General features: G+C 40.9%; 2 protein-coding genes across 6 annotated transcripts; one reads left to right on the plus strand and one right to left on the minus strand.

Moving 5' to 3' along the window:
• Window positions 1-1485: 1485 nt before the first annotated feature.
• LOC117755278 (protein mono-ADP-ribosyltransferase PARP14-like) lies at window positions 1486-13098 on the minus strand. Of its 4 annotated transcripts, XM_034574943.1 has the most exons (18): window positions 12794-13097; window positions 12588-12680; window positions 12526-12548; window positions 11789-11825; window positions 10883-11107; window positions 9119-9340; window positions 6758-8994; window positions 6006-6236; window positions 5572-5790; window positions 5313-5391; window positions 4989-5144; window positions 4821-4883; window positions 4456-4632; window positions 4058-4276; window positions 3214-3828; window positions 2986-3119; window positions 2191-2365; window positions 1486-1965 (listed from the first exon to the last, which is right to left on the minus strand). In XM_034574943.1, exons 1-18 carry the CDS (start codon window positions 13050-13052, stop codon window positions 1682-1684), a joined length of 5448 nt encoding a protein of 1815 aa, XP_034430834.1. In that variant the 5' UTR covers window positions 13053-13097; the 3' UTR covers window positions 1486-1681. The 4 variants fall into 4 exon arrangements, with proteins under 4 accessions (XP_034430834.1, XP_034430835.1, XP_034430833.1 ...); XM_034574944.1 differs by lacking the exon at window positions 12526-12548 and having other exon boundaries at window positions 4989-5135; window positions 11789-11829; window positions 12563-12680; window positions 12794-13098; XM_034574942.1 differs by lacking the exon at window positions 12526-12548 and having other exon boundaries at window positions 11789-11829; window positions 12569-12680.
• On the plus strand, window positions 12840-19439 carry LOC117755282 (protein mono-ADP-ribosyltransferase PARP9-like). 2 transcript variants are annotated; one of them, XM_034574949.1, is made up of 8 exons: window positions 12840-12947; window positions 14598-15488; window positions 15891-16091; window positions 16414-16629; window positions 16761-16821; window positions 17372-17844; window positions 17942-18101; window positions 18506-18870. In XM_034574949.1, the coding sequence occupies exons 2-8, from the start codon at window positions 14613-14615 to the stop codon at window positions 18772-18774; spliced, it is 2256 nt and encodes a 751-aa protein (XP_034430840.1). In that variant the 5' UTR covers window positions 12840-12947; window positions 14598-14612; the 3' UTR covers window positions 18775-18870. The 2 variants fall into 2 exon arrangements, with proteins under 2 accessions (XP_034430840.1, XP_034430839.1); XM_034574948.1 differs by lacking the exon at window positions 12840-12947 and adding an exon at window positions 13016-13120 and having other exon boundaries at window positions 18506-19439.
• The last annotated feature ends 10 nt before the right edge of the window (window positions 19440-19449 follow it).

The raw sequence follows: 19449 nt of genomic DNA on the forward strand, positions 1-19449 counted from the left end.
AAAAAAAGGGTGTTTGATGCAGAGACATTTCAGAAAAGATACTGAGACGGTAAAATGTTTATTTTTGTTAAAGGAGCATCAAAGGTAAAGGGGGAGGGATATGTTGTGTATTGACCGCCTAAGTTTGTCCCTTCACGCTCACTGTTACGCCCCCTTTATGTTACGTGCTTACGTTGTTGCAATCCCCTGTTCTGTGTACAAACTAATACAGGTTTACGAGCAGGTCTCCCGTGTCTCCCGTGTATTCATTATTGGCGATAATAGCGTGAGTACACAACAATTATCATTATTATCATCCCTCCCCTCTTTACCACGCTCACCCCCAACTGGCCGAGGCAGATGGCCGACAAAACTCGTTCTAGAGGTTTCTCCCAGTAAAATATATATATATATATATATCTTGACCTTACTATGTAAAGTACCTTGAGATAATGTGTGTTGTAATTTTGCACTATCCAAATAAAGTTGAATTAAATATTAATATACAGTGTAACTGAAATGATGGTGAAAAATATGCTTTTCCTCAAGATTCGCTGACTCCCGTGGTTTTATTTAAACGTCCACATAAACTCCATCCCATACACATGCAGGATTTCAACTGGTTTTCCTTTTCCTTATCTTGGCAACAGGAGGGAAGACTGTATATGCACACTTGCAGTATGTCCTGCAGATGGAGCCAGAGATTCGAGCAATGCTGACAACACCTCCACCCAATGATGAATATATCGCACTGTACTTTCAGAGAAACCTGAGGAGACCAAACTTTATTACCACATCGTAACAATCATATATTTATATTACTGTTATAAATTAAAATAATTAAATCTGAATTGGATGAATCTCAAAGTTGTATGAAAGGTTCATTGAAGTGATTATGTATGATTTCAGAGAATCAATTGCCTTAAACTGGAGAAAAGAGATGAAACAAAAGCTTAGTGTCTGGTTGAATATTCACTTTTATTTTGAAAGCTTGAGAGGAAAAACACAAATTTCACACCGAGAAGCAAACTTTGTGCTTTTTTGGGGTTTGACATATTCTACCTGGTGTGTACTACAAGGCTATGTAAATTTGAAGAAATTGACACATATTTAAACTGATATTTCTTTCAATACTACAATTTCATATGTGTGGTGCTCTAATAGACATAAATGGACACAACTGTGAAGCTCGACTTATCAACTCTAAATCAAATAAAGAAAACGCTGAACAAGCAAGTGTGCTCTTATGAACTTCTAATTGCACACCGCGTTTATTGGAACAGCAGTTAACTTCCATACTCCTCTCAAAACCAAAAGTAATCGCTAATCTGAATTTCAAAACCAGTTTGTATCCCATGATTTCCTTCAGGAGAGCAGGTCCATCATTCTCGACACTCAATTATCGATTTGATTATACAAAGAATAACATACAGGCAAAAACAAAAATCTGTTTGCAATCATTCGCCTTTCTTGACATTGTTATGTGATTAATGTATGGTTCATTTCCAAGGCACCATGTGGCTCTGATTCCTGACTCTTGTGATTATTACTTGATTACTAAATACCTTCTTTAACCAAATACCTCAAGTAGATGGGAAAACAAATGCGATTATTCAGCTGATGTGAAACAAAGACTAAGTGTTTTTAACGCAGTATAAAATGTGGAGACATTTGGTCCTTGTTATGTCAGAACATCGTGGCGTTACTTGAATGTGATCAAATACTCCGGATAAGCCTGGACGTCATGAAAGATGATGAACATGTTGGGATTAGCCATGTTGTCCACGACACTGTCGTACAACTGAAGGGACGTGTTGCTCTTGGCTGGTGGTACGACCATGTTTCTTTGTCCAAGCGCGTAATCCCCGGTCAGCACTTGGCAGAGGTACATGCACTTCTCCCCTTTCAGATTCGGCCGGGAGTATGTGTCCTGGGCAGAGTAGTTGGCATTGACAGCAAAGTACGTGCCGTTGCCAAAACAAGCAGCTGAAAATGAAACAGCAGCAAAAATGTTTTGTTTTAATTTATCTGTGAGCATGTCTTCCATTCGCTGAAGTTAATATGAAGAAATAACTGAAAAACAACTAGCGTTCAGAATATTCAATAAAATAAAAAAAATATTAATGTTTTTGAACCATTTCAGTTTAGCAATAAAGGTAAAGGAAGAGTCTGGTGAAACTTTGTCCCATATTTTCATCATAAACTTCTCACCGTTCTTTCCTGCGTAAGCCCTGTTGAAGCCATTTTCATTAATCGTGTTCACTATGGTCTCAGTGGTGCCGTGGAACAGACGCCTCTCGTTGTTTGAATGACCGTTTCGCTGCTCAATGTCACGCTTCTTGATCTGTAGGCTCTTCCAGAACATAGGGTTCTGGATCCTGTCAATCTAAATAGGAGGGAAAAGTAAATTTGTGACGATCCCATAGCACATTTTAAAAGTATATTTGTTTCACCCAGATAAAAATTGCAATTTTCTTTTCGTACTCTAAATTGGACGATACGAAAAGACCTGGTGTCGTGGATAACATGCATATTCACAAAACAGGGTCTGATAGATGCGTACGCCACTTCTCAAGCAAACGTGAGGATCTATAAAAACAAACCTGACGGGAGAATGTGCACACTTGTACGCTAACTCTGACCCATGTGTAGGGAAATGTTTGGGGGAAGGGACATGCAGACGTGAGGTGGTGATTTGAAGCCAGATTATTGATCCACTTCAGGAGTGTAATCAAAGAAGTTCTATGACATTCACTCTCTGTATGTATTTGTTTTTCAATGGGTTTACAATGATAGCATTCATCACTTCCATACAGGGTTAGTAGCATACACCTGTAAAAACGTTATATATGTTGTTATTTTTTAAATGCACAGGTATCAAATTGTTATCAGGAAGGAAAACATTAGTATTGAAACATCTCCACAACAAAACTTTCTGCTCTAGTAACAAAGCAGTGTCACTAAAACATGATGTTTTAAATACAGCACATTTTAAATGAGGACTACCTTGATGACTGTTTGTTTGCACGAGGCCTGGAATAGATTCAGGACTTCACCGTACTCTGGTGTTTCCTCATGGATAGGGACAGCCACACACGTAGTGTTTGGGGGCATAGCATCCCAGTGCGCAGGTACTTCATCTAGAGACAAAATTCGAGAGGTCAAAAAGTGAAATTGTGCTAAAACAGGGAAAGAAGACAGAACAGACAGAACTCTCATCAGTCAGTGAAATACCTTTCAGTTTGTCAATTCTCCTTATCTGCAATGCGTCTCCCTTTCTGTTGGTTGCCGGTCCGTTTGGCAGAGTGACGGTGTAGTCTTGACCTTGGACGTTGACTTTTACATCTGTCCGCTTCTTTTGCATTGCTTGCTCAAGCTGGAAGTTTGTCATTGGATCAAAGCTTTGATACTGGAGCCCTTGCTGTTGGTACTGCCAGTCTGCAACTGTGCTTACCATCACCATGTACTTCTTCAGGTCCTCATCATCCTTCACCTTTTTCATCATTGTATAAATCTCTGCGGTGGCTTTGAGTACGCCATTGCTGAATCCCTCAATGGTTAATTCAACCTGATCCTTCTTGCCTTCGATCCTGATGCTCACGCCCACGGTCTTCTGGATGTCAATAATCTGCTGGTGGTCCGCGTCGGAAAAGCTGAGGATGGCGGTGTCTTTAATGGTGTTTTGGTTTTGATCTTTGGTTATCAGATCATTGATCCACTGCTTGGCCGAGACCACTTTGGCCTGTGTGTCCCCGCAGATGTGGAAGCAAGCCGGGTTGAATGCCACTGGCGTGATGACAAAGTCTTCTTCTTTACGGGGCTTGTCAGCAATTTCACCCACAAGGAATGCTGTGAGAACAAATTCCAAGCGCTACATTATTCATCTCACATTCAAACCAGACTATGGATTAAAGGAACATGAACACAAAAATGATTCTCTTCTCTGTACAAGGGCTGTCACTTTCTATCCGAAAACATGCGGTTCATATTCAAACTGTAATAACCTGTTCGATTTCAAATTATGCAGTCTAGAAGCATTTGATATTTAGAAAATGTGACAGCCCTGTTCTGTACTTACATTTGATTTTTTTCCACCACCCACTATCCTTATCACTGGGTTTACTGGCAGCGCTTTGTGCTCTGGGTTGCATACTGCTGTGGAACTCGTTCAGCAACGGTGCTTGGAAAATAACAATCCGAATAGTCTTCAGGGAGCCATGAGTGTTTTGGCTCAACACGTCGATCACCGCGTCAAACATGGCATCTGCCACCTGTCGTGACTGTACATTGCCTTGACCTGAGAGGGTAGAGCATAATCAAAGTTGCACAAGGCAGTGCAGGAATCATCACTTGTAAAAACACACTGTTCAATCTCTCTGAATCAATAGAATTCATGTGTAAACACAACTTTTCAATAAAATCATCTCCAAGTTGATTTAAAACTCAGACTTTCCATATAATATACTCCAGACTCACCTGTGCCAATGGCAGGTAATGAGACAGAGGCGTAGGCCTTTTTCACACACATCTCAAGTGCACTTTTAACAACCGCTCTGATTTTTCCTGGGTCGGTCTGTCCGATCACGTGGAGGATCTTCTTACAACTTAGGTTACCTGGATCGGTCATTATCATGCCCTGGTTGGGCAGGGCACCTAAGGGTGAAGACAATGGATTTGTATTAGTATTTAAACTTAAAATAAATAATTACAAGGCACTAATTGTGAATGAATTTATTTATCTTGATATAATTCAATGCCCAGAACTAAGCAAGAATATTGTTTAACTGTGGCAAGTCAGGGTTACAGTGTCATAACAGTTTTAAGTGTAAATGTTTCATTACCAAGGCGTTGGCACTCTCCTTCAACAGCCTGACCAGCTGCTTCTAGAATAGCCTTGGATACTCCTAGTGGAGGGAAAGACATCAAATAATATGATAGCGTGTATGGATACAACTTAAATTGTAGTTGTTCTGCATAGCTGAAACATTCCTCTTCTCGCTGTCATTTACCTGACTTGAGAGAAAAGTTTTCATTGGAGGAGTTGACAATGACCTCACTGGTCTCCTTGGTTATGTCTCCTGTGACCACCTGTATGGTGACGCCTCCCATTTTGGTCTCATGCATTCCTGCGCTCGATTTAACGTTTGAGAAGGGACCTTGTTGCACTGGAAAGAAATCAACAGCAAATCAACCAAATAATCAATAAAAATACATTTGAGAATAACTGATCCATTCAGATAATTTTTTAATTGAATCATTTTACAGATTTCTTACATTTCTAAAAGCATCGCATATTTACTGCACATAAAAATGTTGAAAAGATGTTTGCCTACCGGTTTTTTGTGGGGAACGTGTGGGTGCTGGACCACCTGAGGCACTGGGGAACTCCTTGTCAAATTCATCCTTAAAGGCCTGTAGACAGAATCAGAACTTCCACTAAACACTCACAAATATTATCAATACATCACCAAAACATTACAAGAGCAGATGTTCATAAACATGGACATAATTGACCATCGCTGATTTGTCATTAAGTTAATTTCCATGGGAAAATAACACAGACCTACTCCAAAGCTTCTTCTGTTTCCTTACCTGGATTGTCTTTGCATCGCCTGGATAAAGGACAATGACAACCTCCTTCAGGTGCTTAGGTTTTTTCATGCTAAACGCTGAGATTTCACTCAACATCGAAGAGGCGACAAGGTGTCTTGGGAAACAAAGGTTTCCAGTGCCGACAGCAGGTAAAGAAATGGAGGTCAGGCCAGCGTCCTCTGCCTTGTCCAAGCAATTCTTGAAAATGGCACTCAAGATCTGGGAGGCAAAGCATTGATGCTTTTAAAATCTATGTACCACATACTGAAAGTTTACACTGCTGCATACACTTACTATCCCATGCAATTTTAGATATAATAATAAGTATAATATAGTATAATCCTAAAATCAGAAAAGCAGGAAAAGTTGTAGATCTGAGGCATGTTCCATATGATACAGTATTGAATACAGACTCAGATGATAGAGCATGTTACCTTTTCAGTTGCGCCTTGTCCCTTGTCCCAATGAGGTGCAATTGCATGAAAGACTTTCTTGCTCTTCAGTTGGCAGCCGTCTGTCACAATGACCTCACCAAAATGTCCTCTGGCCTTCTGGGCATTTATCAACTCTTGAAGATTGGGTCCGGCCGCGAGCAGTATTGCATTTGAAACTGCTCCTTTGTTCAGTTCAAGATCTTCAGACGTAGTGTTTACAATCACCTCAGTCTAAGAAAAACAATGTTATCAGTTCTTCATTTAACAACATCCTTATTAGACCAAAAGTCTGGGAGTTAGTCTGATCAATCAGTCAGTATTTAAAGGTAGGGTTGGTAAGTTGTTTCTGAAACACTTTTTAACGTATTTATTGAAATCCTCTTCACATCCTGATAGCCATGTGACAATCGAAAAAGCATGTCCCAAGTGTCTGTGGCTCTTGAGGGACTGTAGTTAACACAACCAATAATTCTGGTAATTAATTGACGCCATAGGCTGATGTACCGGTCTGACACTAACCAGCGTGCACCCTGCCCATGCACTCAGTGCACATGACCAGTCTTCAGCCAGAGAGACATACACTGCTGAAGCAGAGAAGACAGTGGGATGTATCGGTTGCATTTTTTCAAAGAGTAGTCTGCTCTTGCTAGCTTTTTTCACGCTTACCAACCCTAGCTTTAATTCTATTCTAGTATTTTGTCGTCACACTCTGTAAGCATGTTTAACTAGAAACATTTTTAAATTCTATTTACCGTGGCATCCTGGATGTTTCCTTGAGTAAGAGTGATATTCAAGCCCTCTTTGGTTGTCACTTGACCCAAGCAGTTTGGGTCAGATTGGGTAGATCTAGCCTGTGTCAGACTTGGAGACACGGTTTGAAGAGTGACTCCACTATTTCCAAATTCACTTTTGACAGCTCTCTCCATAGCCTGAACAGCAGCGTCATCATTGTTCACCAAATGGATCTCCTTCAGGGTGTTGTCATTATACTTCTCATCACAGTGTTCCTTCACTGCCTTGATGATGGTCAGCGCACACAAATCAAGAGGAAAGCTTTGGGTTCTGCTGATGGTGGGCAGAGCCACAGTGATGCAGCCATGCCTTTCAGCAAGTTCCAAGCTTCCTTTAACAGCTCTTTTCAACTGTGCCTGAGACTTCTGGGGTGCAGATGGATCAAAGACGGGTCCAAATGCATGGATAATTTTTTTGCAACAAAGCCGTCCTCCAGCATCAGTAATGACACAGTCTCCAGGCTTGAGCTGTCCTCTCTGGTTAATTATTTTGTCGCATTCAACCTGCAACTGAGGTCCAGCAGCATTCAACAGTGCTGCTCCAAGACCCCCGTCGTGTTTCAGCTGCTGATTAGAAGAATTGACAACTGCGTCCACTGGGTAACTGCACAGATCTGCCTTGCAAACAGCTATTTCAACACCATCAGATGTCTGAAGCCGATATACAGGTTTTGGTCCCTGGCTTTGGGCCAAATCATTCTGCCCACCACCTGTCTCATCAACTAGTTGGACCAAGCAGCCAGTGTTGGCAAACAGTGAGGTCACGTACATAGCTTCTTTATCCTGGAAGAACTTCTTCACCCCAGGTTTGGTGACGTTTACACTTTCAAAGATCAAAGACTGGACCAAGTTTTCAACTAAGGTCTTGCAATGTGTGACATCAACTCTGGAACCATTGAGACAGATGGCCTCGTTTCTGAAAGACACTGTCACTTTGTCTTTGAATTGCTCCAAAAAAGATGTTTTGCATTTTTTAATGTACTCAATGATGGCATCGGGCTTGACATCAACACTTTCTTCAACTTTGGCATTCTGCTTTAAGAAGTTCTCAAGCGCACTGCTGACATTCATGACATTACTCTTGTGGCCACTCACAACAACTTGTTTACCAGTGCAGAGGACCTGGAGTCTCCTGCATGACTTGCTGTTGGCATCTTGTAATTGTCTGACCAGATCCTGCCATGCCAGAGTCTTCAGGACACTGCAATCTTCTACACTGATGTTCTGAGACATCAAAAGCTTTTTCAGATGGTCTTCAGCTTTGGTCAGATCTCTGTCAGAAAAAGCAAGGAGCTCCACTCTCTGTGCACTGATCTCAAATGCTGCATCTATTCCGTCAGATGTCAGCAGGGCCTTTGTAAGCTCATCTTGCTCTTCCAACCTCAGCAAGTCAAGCACAGATGTTTCCATTTCTAAATTCATTCGTTTTAATGAATTTTTTGCTTCACGTATCACTTTGTCTGCTTCCAAAATCTCATCTCTTAAACCAGTTACAGTCAAATCTGGACTGTCTTTTGTGAATGACATTTTGAGTTCTGGGTACAAACGTATCAATTTGTCCTGAAGACCATCTTGACACAGGAGGTGGAATATTGATGGGGACACTTTGATGACATCGGTCTTCATCGCTTTCTCCCTCTGCACCCTTCTCTCAATTTTGTTGATGGTTTTACGAAGACTTTGCTCCAGTTTATTGACATCATCCACAAAGCCAACCACTGACAAGACACCGCTGGCTTTATCATGCACTAAAGTCACATCCTTGTTCTGTAGCATGTGTCTGATATTCTTCACAGACTCTTCCAATACCTCTGAATCCGGCTGAAACTTCAGGGATTTGAATTTTGACATAGCTTGTGCAAAGGCTGACCCCACGGTACTGCTCCACTCTTTAATGATGGCTTTGGCATCTTTTTGGCCAAGAATTGAAGGTACGGGGCTCAAGACCACAGCAGATCCTTCGTGTTTTACATTACAGAAGTGTTTAGCTAAGTCACTGTGAATGGTCTCTAATGCTGATTTATGGTCATTTAGGTATCTCCACACAGCATTGTCAGTGGGTTCAGAGATGGCAGCGGGGAGTTTTAAGGAGGGCCTGTCTTTGCCATAGAGAGCTGCTCCCAAAGATGAATAGAAAGGATAAACTCTGATCTCTTCCTGTCGGATGTGTTGCTTCTCCTTCACGACTTTCTGAGCAGCTATAGAAAAAAAACATTAACTGTCAAATGTCCAGAATTGATATAAAGGTGGTAATCTCTGATTATCATTGTGCTGCATTTATACGGACACAGTAATATTCAACGTGTACTATAACTGTGTTACCTTGATTGTCTTTGAAGGTGACGACAAACTGTTCCCCTTCATTAAGCAGAACACTTTCCACATCCCCACCTGCATTCTCGAAATACAGGTGGAGGAAATCTTTCTCGAACTTTTGGGTGTCTTCGATTGCAACTTGCTTAGTGACTTCAAGAGGCCGGACTGACAATCCCTTACTTGTGAACATCCTGTTTTGAGGGCATCTTGCCACAAAGTCAGCGCTTTCTGTGGGATAGTGATTAAAAAGTAGTAGTAGTGGTAAGATGAGAACGAAATCAAAATTGAACGAGAATTAAGTCGTAGTAATATGAATTTTTACCTACAATAAAGTCATAATATTATGAGAATTAAGTTATAATTTTAGGCTACGAATCATTATACAAGGGGATCAAATGAGCAGCTTGTTGTCTGTGTTAAAATGAGGAATGTGTAGCATCTTATTAAGTTATACATTAGTATAGGTTTCATGTTACTTGATCTTTCGGCACATGAGCACCACATTAATGTGGTAGTGTCAGGGCTCTAAAAGGTTGTGTAAGAAACTGTGTCTATTTCAAAGAAAGAACCACACACGCTTGGAGGAAATTGCCTCTTTTGTGGAGAAGAAAATGTTTGATGGTGGTCGACTGTAAATCGTTGGTTACAACTGTGTGATATTCAAAGGGATTTCATAAGCTGCTTTCCGCCAAAAGCGTAATTCTTGAGATCCAAATGTCTGAGTGAGAGCCTCCGGACTTTCTGCAGAGTTTCTCTTTTGGTGATAAGGGCAGACGCCAATGTCGATTTGTCGCGATCTCTGCAGCAGAATTATATATAATAATAATAATTAATACGTTACATCCTGCCTCTGTCTGCTGCACCACCCCTCACCTGAACACTCCAGAGATTTATGTGTTGTTGCCGGAGCAGAGAATCTCCTGCTGTGAAGATGGTTATAGTTTCTCAAGAAACAATGAGATTGGTTCAATATTTTCGATCCAGATGGAGTGAAACTCGGAGAGCACGGGTTCTCCTTGCTGCTTGTTTACTAAAAGTAATATATTGTATTGTAGTATAATGGCTTTTTCCTCATAATAATGACATTTTTTCACTTTAAATTATGCCTTAAATCTCGTAATATCACTTTTTCACAACATATTCTCAAAACCTTTTTTTCTTCAATACGGCCCGAATATACCTTTCATAAAATGGCACCAACATCTTTGCCAAGGAGGAGTTGAGGGTTCATACAACACATGTTTTGAGATAAACACAATTTTTTTATATTACCTTAAAAGAGTCAATAAGAAAACTCTTTAATGATACGTTTTTCCGGTTCTATTGTTGCAATTGATCAATAAAGTAGAATTTGGCAGATACAGGACATCATGCATTTGTTTTTGTTGGCAATAGTATGTAACTCTTCATGGTTAGGATGGTGAGGATGTTTTATAGTGGTCTGAGAAAATGCAGAAAAGTAATTTCTTAGTACCCGCAGGATCTAATTTATGGTGTAGTTCAGCTTGGTGTTGTCTCCCTGACTGCATTGATCATGTTAGGGTTAAGGATTCAGGGTTAAGTGTCATCAGTTTATCATGGTGTGTCGTGCTGTAAATATCTCCCAAAAATTTACTTGGTATTTTTATTTTTTAGCATTATTATAATAAGAGATATGCTGAAGATGATACCGATGCGCTCAATTGAAAGGCAACCTCTGTACAAGTTGTGTTTTTTTGAACTATTATTACACGCATAAACACACACAACACACACACAGTAAGCAAATACCTTTTCCACTCTCGAAAGTAACCACAACAGAGGAGATGCCATGAATGATTTCCAACGTGAAAGAGGCAGATGGGGATTTCGGTTCCTTCATAATGTTCTCCACCAGCATCTCCAAAAACTCCAGGCTCATGTCCTCAGAAACATTCCCTAAAACAGCCGAGGTGGAGCACAGCGTTTCCTCTGCTGCTACATCGTCTCTGCCTTTGGCCTCCGCCTGAACTTCAGCTGTGAGTTGATGAAGAGTAAGTGATTGAACACACATTTCTTAATGAAGTAAGATAATAGAGTAACACAAACAATTAATGAAATGTCTTATTTGTGGGAAAGCTTATTCTGGGTGTTAGCTCATAAGCCATTTTTCCAGAGTCTCAGCTACTGTAAAAAACATGGCGGCCTCTGTAGAGAGGACCCACTCCCGATGTAAATATAAAGTAATTAAATATAAAGGGCCATTCTAGGGTAAAGAAAACAACAATTCATACAATTTAGATGAAACACACGAGGAAACACCACCAGGATTATTTTATATTCAATTTCTGCCCACGGATCCCTTTTACAGTGAAGGCAGATGATTTACAGGAAATCAGCAGCAGTCGGTTTCATTATCTGAGCTGCATCAATACACATTCCTTTCTGATGGATCACAGTTTCAAACAATTTCGACACTAAAGGGCTGTGCTTATTTAGTTTCCTGTAATTAAGGTTCATATGAAGCCTGAATATCAACCCAAACATGATACAACTAAGCAAAAGAAAAAGAGAGAGAGACAAAGGGCAGGGTGGAGAGAAGCAAAACTGAAACTAACTGTGTGTGTGTGGTTTGACACTGCAAGTCTGAGTTAATTTATCTGTAACAAACAAACACAAAAATAGTCACAGAGTAAGAAACATACTGGTGTGACTTACATTTCTTGTTGACATTATCCGATGGAACTTCCCGTTTCTGACAGTACACAAAAAAATGATTTAAGTCACAACTGTGTTTTAATTTGTCTTCTTGTGTAACCAGTTTCACCTCATACAGCTAAATGTCCAATCAGACAAGTTACACGTTAATTCAATCATCAACTGGGTCAAGTAAATATCACAGAAAGGCGTATCCCTTGTTTAATTACCAGCTTCCAAACAGCAGGAAGTAAAATGAGCAAAGAACACAGCGTCCAGCACGGCCTTGAGTTATGACTCATGTGCTCTCACATAAGCCTGGGCCTAAAGCTCAATATACAGTATATTGATATACTATGCATTGTATAAGCACAGTAAGGAGGTAAAACACATAATTGATTAACCTCAGATTTGTCAAATGTTTTGCTGTATATTAACAATTTCTGTTCCTGTCCCTGATTTCTAAATCAGGGATCATGAAGCAGCCACAATTTACAAAGAGGGTTCAACTATAAGTCCATGCTCAATTCCTTCTTTACTGTTTGCTCTATAGCTTTGATTCAAAGCCACACCTCATTGAATATACTTTGAAAATTGTTCCTAGTTCAAGCTCATTGAGTTTTCCAAAAGGGGGGGGGGGATGATAATATCTTTATTTATATGGCACTTCTCAAAACAAATAAAGTAGTAGTACTTTCACACCTCTTTATCCAGGATACACACACAGGAACCCTGACATTTCATTGCACCTCACTTACCTGTGGTGCTGATGCTGCTGCTGCTGGTGCTGGTGCTGGTGCTGCTGGTGCTGCTGGTGCAGTCTTCTCATCTGGAGGGACTCGAACGGTCATCTTCAGAACAGCCTCATCCAACTGGATCTGGTGCGAGTCTTTCCTCAGCACATTTTTCTGGTCTGTGAGTGAAGGAGAAGAAGAAGAAGAAGAAGAAGATGGACTTATTGTTAAGAGGAGGTCACTTCACTTTTGTATTTCTCTAGTTTGAGTCCAGGCCTTAGACGGAGCCCACCCTGCTCGGTGCGGAAGCGCAGCCCCGCCATCCTGCTGCCACTCTCGTAGTCCACCTCGCAGTCTCCGCCGCAGGACTTCTTGCTGTTGAAGTACTTCAGCAACTTGATTTTGATTTTCGGAAAGTCGTTTTCTTCCAGCTCGACGAGCAGCGGGTAAGAATACGCGTCGGACATGTCTGCTGTCCGGGCTGCTTCTGCCGCTGCGCCCCAGTTACTTTCTGTTTTGTTTCTTGGGAAACGCATCAGTTTTTCCCCCATTTTGGCGAATCCCCTTTTTACTTTCACTTTCTGCCTCGTCCTCCTCGGAACCTTCCAGCAGAAAGCAGGTGAGTGTGTTTTACTCCGTAAACTTCATCTTTTAACGTAGACATTAAAAACCAACGTTAAACGGACAGGTGTGTGGTCAGTTTGGTCTCGTGCGCTGCGTCAGGTCGCTCGCGCTGACAACAGGTCGAGGTGAGAGAAAATGGCGGATGAGTTCGCGTAGAAACTTTCTCGCAGAAACGTAGAAAGACGGAGACAACGATGCACCATTGAATGTCAACCAGTGAGTGAAGTTGTTCAACTTTAACCAACTTCAACGAGTCTAAACGCTGCCAATGCAACAGAGGATGAATGTGGACAGTAGTGAGACAACAGTAGGAATATTATGTTAGTATTTTAACTTCAAACCGCCCCCCCCCCCCCACCTGGATAGTTTCTTAACGTTGATTCTTGTTTTCTTTTTTCACATAACTTTCATGTACACTAAAGCAGAAAAACTGATCTCTGTCTCCCTCTCATGGAGTGATAGAAAACTGCAAATGTTTCTAGTTGTAATTGGGTCACCCAGTTCAGGAAGTACAAAATAATATATTTAAATATAATGTTGAATGCAGCACAATATTCCTGATTTTTGTATCATTTAAATTGTGTGCAGCATTGTATAACAGTTTCACAACAGTTTACACTAGAAAAGGCCAAAAAAGTGCTTGTCGGTCAAATTAATTCATTATGAGCAGGACTCCCGGACACTAGATTTAATCTATATCAATGTGAGGGAAGAAAAGTAAAATAAAATAATCAGATATTCTTTGTCTAACCCACTATTTCCACCACTTAAATCCACAATCCTTTCTGTTTGTGTCTATTGTCTACACATCTATGACAAATTCTACATATGTGCATCAGAGGTTACAGAAAATACTGAATGAATGTTCCAAACATTAAATTCAAGAAGGATAATAACAATAATAAAATAAAATATACATGCCTACTATTGTGCTAGCCTCAAAATTTTACTCCAGAAAGGTTAATTGAGAAATTCAGTTTTTTATTGATGTTTGGACAATTTGGCCTTTCAGTTACAATCGACTGCCAGTAGGAGGTGCTGCAGCCCCCTCAGCACCCCTACTTACTGAGTCCTTGGTAAAAGTACAAAGAAATAGACATAATGTACTCAAAGTACATCAAACTTTCTACTTGAGTAAAAGTGTACAGAATAGATACATGAAAAATGTACTTGATTACATTAATGAAGTAAATGTACTCTGCTGCATCCCAGCACGGCCAGTAGGTTAAGATTAAATGTTATTTAGACCTGACACCTCAGTTTTCATGCAACAACTATAAATAAATGTAGAGAGATATGTAAATAATATGCACCTGCCACTACAAACAGAATATTATGAGTAGTATAAGTATAGTAATAGGATGATTACTAGAGATGATCGAAATAAGGGTGACAACACAGAGTGTCAAATATATTAACCAGACAGTGATGTCATTGTATGATTTACTCACACCTACTTACTTTTTTCGTAGCACTATTTAGGAGCCATGGCCGGTAATCTGATTATCTCTCTTCACGGGCCTTCTGTTCACATTGTGAGGCAATGTGGACCGGCCCTGGGCGACATCCTCCACAGCAAATTCGGATGCACGGCCATCATTGAGGAGGTGGCTTCCGGAAGTGTTCCGTCCCTTGTGCCGCAGAAAACCGTTGTTTCAGAGAAGAGGTTTGCCGGCGTGCTGAGTGCAGGCATCAAGTTATCTGTGTGGAAGGACGATCTTACAAATGTCTGCGTGGATGCCGTCGTGAATGCTGCCAATGACAAGCTTCAACACTGGGGCGGCCTCGCTCAAGCTCTGTCCAGCAGGGGGGGTCCGCAGATCCAACAGGACAGCAACGATTACATCAGACAGAAGGGGGATCTGAAAACAGGAGATGCAATTGTCTGTGCTGCTGGCCTCCTACCCTGTAAGAAGATAATTCACGCTGTGGGCCCTTCCTTAACAGCAAACCCATCAAAGTATGAAATTTCAAAGGCTAAACCGCTGTTGCAGAAGGCCATCAGGAGCATTCTGGACAGAGTTAAAGAAAACCACCTGAAGACTGTCGCCATTCCTGCTATAAGCTCGGGACTGTTCAACTTCCCCCTGCCACTCTGTGCGGACACCATAGTGTCAACTGTGAAAGAGTACTATGAGAACTCCGATAGACAATATCTTCCTGAGGAGATCCTCCTTGTGAACAACGACGACCCCACAGTAAAGGAAATGGAAAGGGCCTGTTGTGAGCTACTTTCCCACAAAACGTACAGCGAGGTAGCAGGAGCAGGAGCAGGAGAAGGAGCGGCCAAAAGCTCCACTCCTACAGTCCAGTTTGGAAATATCCAACTGACACTGAAGTGGGGTCGAATTGAGGAACAGGAGGTATGAATCTGACATCTGTCTTGATTGTTTATTAAACCTATTATGTACTTATTTTATGCACTGCAATTAGAAGGCTTTTCTAAACATTGATTATTTCTAGTTAAACATTATTAGGGGTAAAAGGATTCTCCAAATATGATCATTCCCTCATCATAAGACCGGAAGAGTCATGTGACACATGCAGCTGAAATATTCACAAATTCTTGCTTGGTTTTGCTCTAATTTGAAATAGAATTATAGTAAGAATGTGATTAACTGTAAACCTCGGCCAAGGAGTTCAATTTTGGGGATTTGGATCCAGGAACTTTTGTGAAAAAAACTGCAGCGGTGGCAGCAGGTATGGGAGCATGAGTTTCTGTATTTTTATTCACCTTGTTTATTCTTGTTTTTGGATTCCCTCAGACGGACGTCATCGTAAACAGCACATCATCAGACAGAAACTTGAGCTACGGTGTCGTCTCCAAAGCTTTATTGAAGAAAGCAGGAGCTGAAATGCAAAGAGAGCTTCACAGAGCCAAGCCAAAAGGAAAAGTGATCATCACAAAAGGCTACTCCCTGAAATGTAAAGAGGTGTTTCACACTTTTGACTTGTCAACACGGGAGGTAGGTCATGATTCTAATATAAGTAAAAGAGGAAAATATTAAATCGTCATGTGTAATATTAATTATCTGACTTATCTAAAGGAACAAATGATGTAATTTAGACTAAACTTTTCACATTGAAAAAATATCTTGCACAACTTGCAAGAGTTCCTTTTTCCTTGGTATATCCAGAGAGCACATAGTCTGAGTAGCATTAAATGCAGCTCGTTGCAGGGATGATATTGAAAAATAGCTGAAGTGAGAGACAAATATATCATCTGGTGAGCAGGAAAATCTTAATTTACTGTATATTTGTCTATGTCTCTTTGTTCATTAATTACAGGTCCTTTTCAAGTCAGTCCTGGATTGCCTATGTATCGCAGTCTCAAATAAGCACAGGTCAATTGCCTTCCCCGCCATCGGCACAGGAGGCTACGGCCTCAGTAAAACACAAGTCACCGATGTCATGACTGAAGCAGTGAAGGAGTTTGCCAAGAAGTCCCTGCCAACCTTTGAAGTTCACTTTGTCATATTTCCATCGGAAGTAGACACATATAAGGTTGTATTAATGCTTTTGCGATATTAGAATGTTATTACCGTGTGTACGTGTGCCCACTGCAGGCAGATTGAATAGAGACGCCTCGACAGTTATCGTGATAGAAAGATGACTTAATGACTTTGTCTTTCCAGGCTTTTGAGACAGCGATGAGATCTTTCCAGCAAAAAGCCCCTGATCCCGGCTTTACACAGGGTAACAACACCATATTTCTATTAACATTAACTGATGAAAAAGATGACCTTTCAATGCAAGTGTTTAAGTATTTTACTGAGAGTAATAGAAGAAGATATGCACTTCCCATATTTGCAGTAATTACGGTCTTAAAAATATTAGCTTCTGTGGGAAGAAAATTTGAGGAACTTTTAATAATTCTTGCAAAATGTTAAGGTTAATTGTAAGAATGTGCAAGTTGCCTCTACAAAGTAGGCCACACCTTCACCACAACTTATAGCAATAATATTCCTGTTAAAGTAGAAAGATATTTGTATAGTGCTGCTTATTTATGTGTTGTGTAAGAAATGTTTAAATAACGGAATACATAGAATCTTGGTTGCTGTTGTAGTTCCCTGTAACAGTTCTGGAGTTGTAGTACAAACCAGAAACGCAAGAGTAGGACAGCAAATGTAAAAATCATCCGTACAGTGGGGAATGCATGTTTGATTAATCCTATTTCTGCAATCACTAAAAAGCAGCTAATCCTGAACTGTGGCAGTGATTGTTACCTGTGTGTCTGCTCCACCAGCATTGGAGCACAGAGATCACTTCCCTGTCAGCAAACCCGCCGCTCCACAGATCAGCCTGTATGGCAGTCCTGAGTCGAGGCTCGAGGCTGAACGATGGCTCTGGTGCCTTTTCCATTCCTCTCACCGCGTCACCATCCGTAACAACTTCATTCTTTGCTTTGGCGAGGAGGAATATCTGCAGCTGACCCGTCTGTCGACCAAAGAGACCATCGACATCAAGGAGTCCTTTGACAAAGGTCATGCAGACATAACGGTGAACGGGGATTCACATGAGGAAATTGTCGTGGCCGCCTTGCAGGTGGAGGCCATGCTCTGCAACATCCAGAGAGAATTTGTCCGAGAGGAAGAGCGCGCCATGCTCCCCTTCTCCACCGAGAAGGTGACCTTTGAAAGAACGCCAGTTGATGTTCGCGACGTTTTGTTCTCAGAAAGAGCATCTGTTCTCATAAAGGAGGGGCTGTGCATGTTGAAGGTACAGTATGTGTAACTGTCTCTGCTGGAAGTGCTCCATATCTTATGTCTTATTGTTCACCAGTGCTTGACTCAGGTGGAATTTTTCGTATATCTAGTTGGAGAAAGTGGAGAACCCGACGCTGAGGAAGATGTTTGACGCCAAGAAACAACAGCTACAATGTTCCACTCATCGAAACATGTTTCAGCTTATACCTTCACAGTTCTGCGAGATGGTCAGCCATATTGGATTCCATGCAGAGTACGCACCACCTGCAGGTATGAAGCATTTGATAATGTAACCAGATTCTTAGCGAGAGAGAAGGAGCGGACTGACTGAATGAATGAATGTGTGCAGCTTTAAAGAAAGGGTTTTCCCCATTTAAGAAAAATAATGTTCATTCCATGGTGATCAGTGTTGAGATTGTGGCGGGGGCTCCAAACGTATCGACATATGGACACTGAGAAGTGTTACAGTGCGTTTAAACTGTAGCAGGTCAGAGGACGTCAGCTGGTGGACCAGGATGCATTTGCGTTCAGGCAACTAAAAGATTGTTGCCACATCTCAGAACGTTTTTAAGTGCATTCAGACCTGTACTTAGTGCTGACCACTTGTAATCAGATCTCTCAGGACAGACGTGGTCATAGATTATAACCAGTTTTTTGTGTTTGTCCGTTTACAGACCCAGCTTATGGAGAGGGTATCTACTTTGCTGGCACAGTGAGGAAAGCCATGGAAGTGTGGAAGGAGCGCAATGAGACGTACTTGTACCTTGTGGAGGCCGAGGTGCTGACAGGAAACTCCACCCCTGGCAGACCAGGTCTCATTCTACCAGTTGTGGGGACACACCCACAAATATTCGACAGTGTGAGTGGAGGACCTGACCTCTCTGTCATATTCAGTGGTTACCAGGCTCTGCCCAAGTACATCATTACCTGTACGGTGGCCTAAGGAGCCATTTCTCCACTCTTTCCTCAGAGTGTAACTGTTGGCCGTGATACTATTACACATTAAAGAATCAGTCACGTGTTAATCTAAACCTGGAGTTCCCTCTTAATGCATGTTAACACTGTGAGAAATTAATGAATCAATTTGCATTTGCCTTTGAAACTATATAAACCAGACCAGTACCACAACATCATGGAGGAATTACAGAAGGTTTGTCAATCGTGAAGCTTAACTGTACCTTGAAAGTTATAAGTTTTGAGTGTTTAATTCTTTTCAATTCAAATTTGTGTCTTTTTGTGTGATTTAGTTATATTACTATAAAGCACAATTATCTTTAAAACAATCAAGGATGCACTGTTTCATGGCAGAAATATCGTACTTAAATCAGCACTTATAAGATATATGCAAAAATCTTACTAATGATTATATACATAGGACTTATTCCACTTTGATTATAGAAACACTGTTATATTGAAGTGTAAGGATGTACTTTGTTGTCTTATTACAAACCAAAATGTAATCTTATTGTAAAATGCTTGCAGAACAATGGCAGACTTTCAAAATCACAAAAAGGAAATTCACAATATTTGGATGGACCCCTGAGGGGAGATGATGTGTTGCCTGACAGTGATTTCAAAATTAAATAAAATTAAAAAAAATTACTCGTCCTCTTTTGTT

The sequence above is a fragment of the Hippoglossus hippoglossus genome, chromosome 21, assembly GCF_009819705.1.
Source record: "Hippoglossus hippoglossus isolate fHipHip1 chromosome 21, fHipHip1.pri, whole genome shotgun sequence".
Lineage (NCBI taxonomy): Eukaryota > Metazoa > Chordata > Actinopteri > Pleuronectiformes > Pleuronectidae > Hippoglossus > Hippoglossus hippoglossus.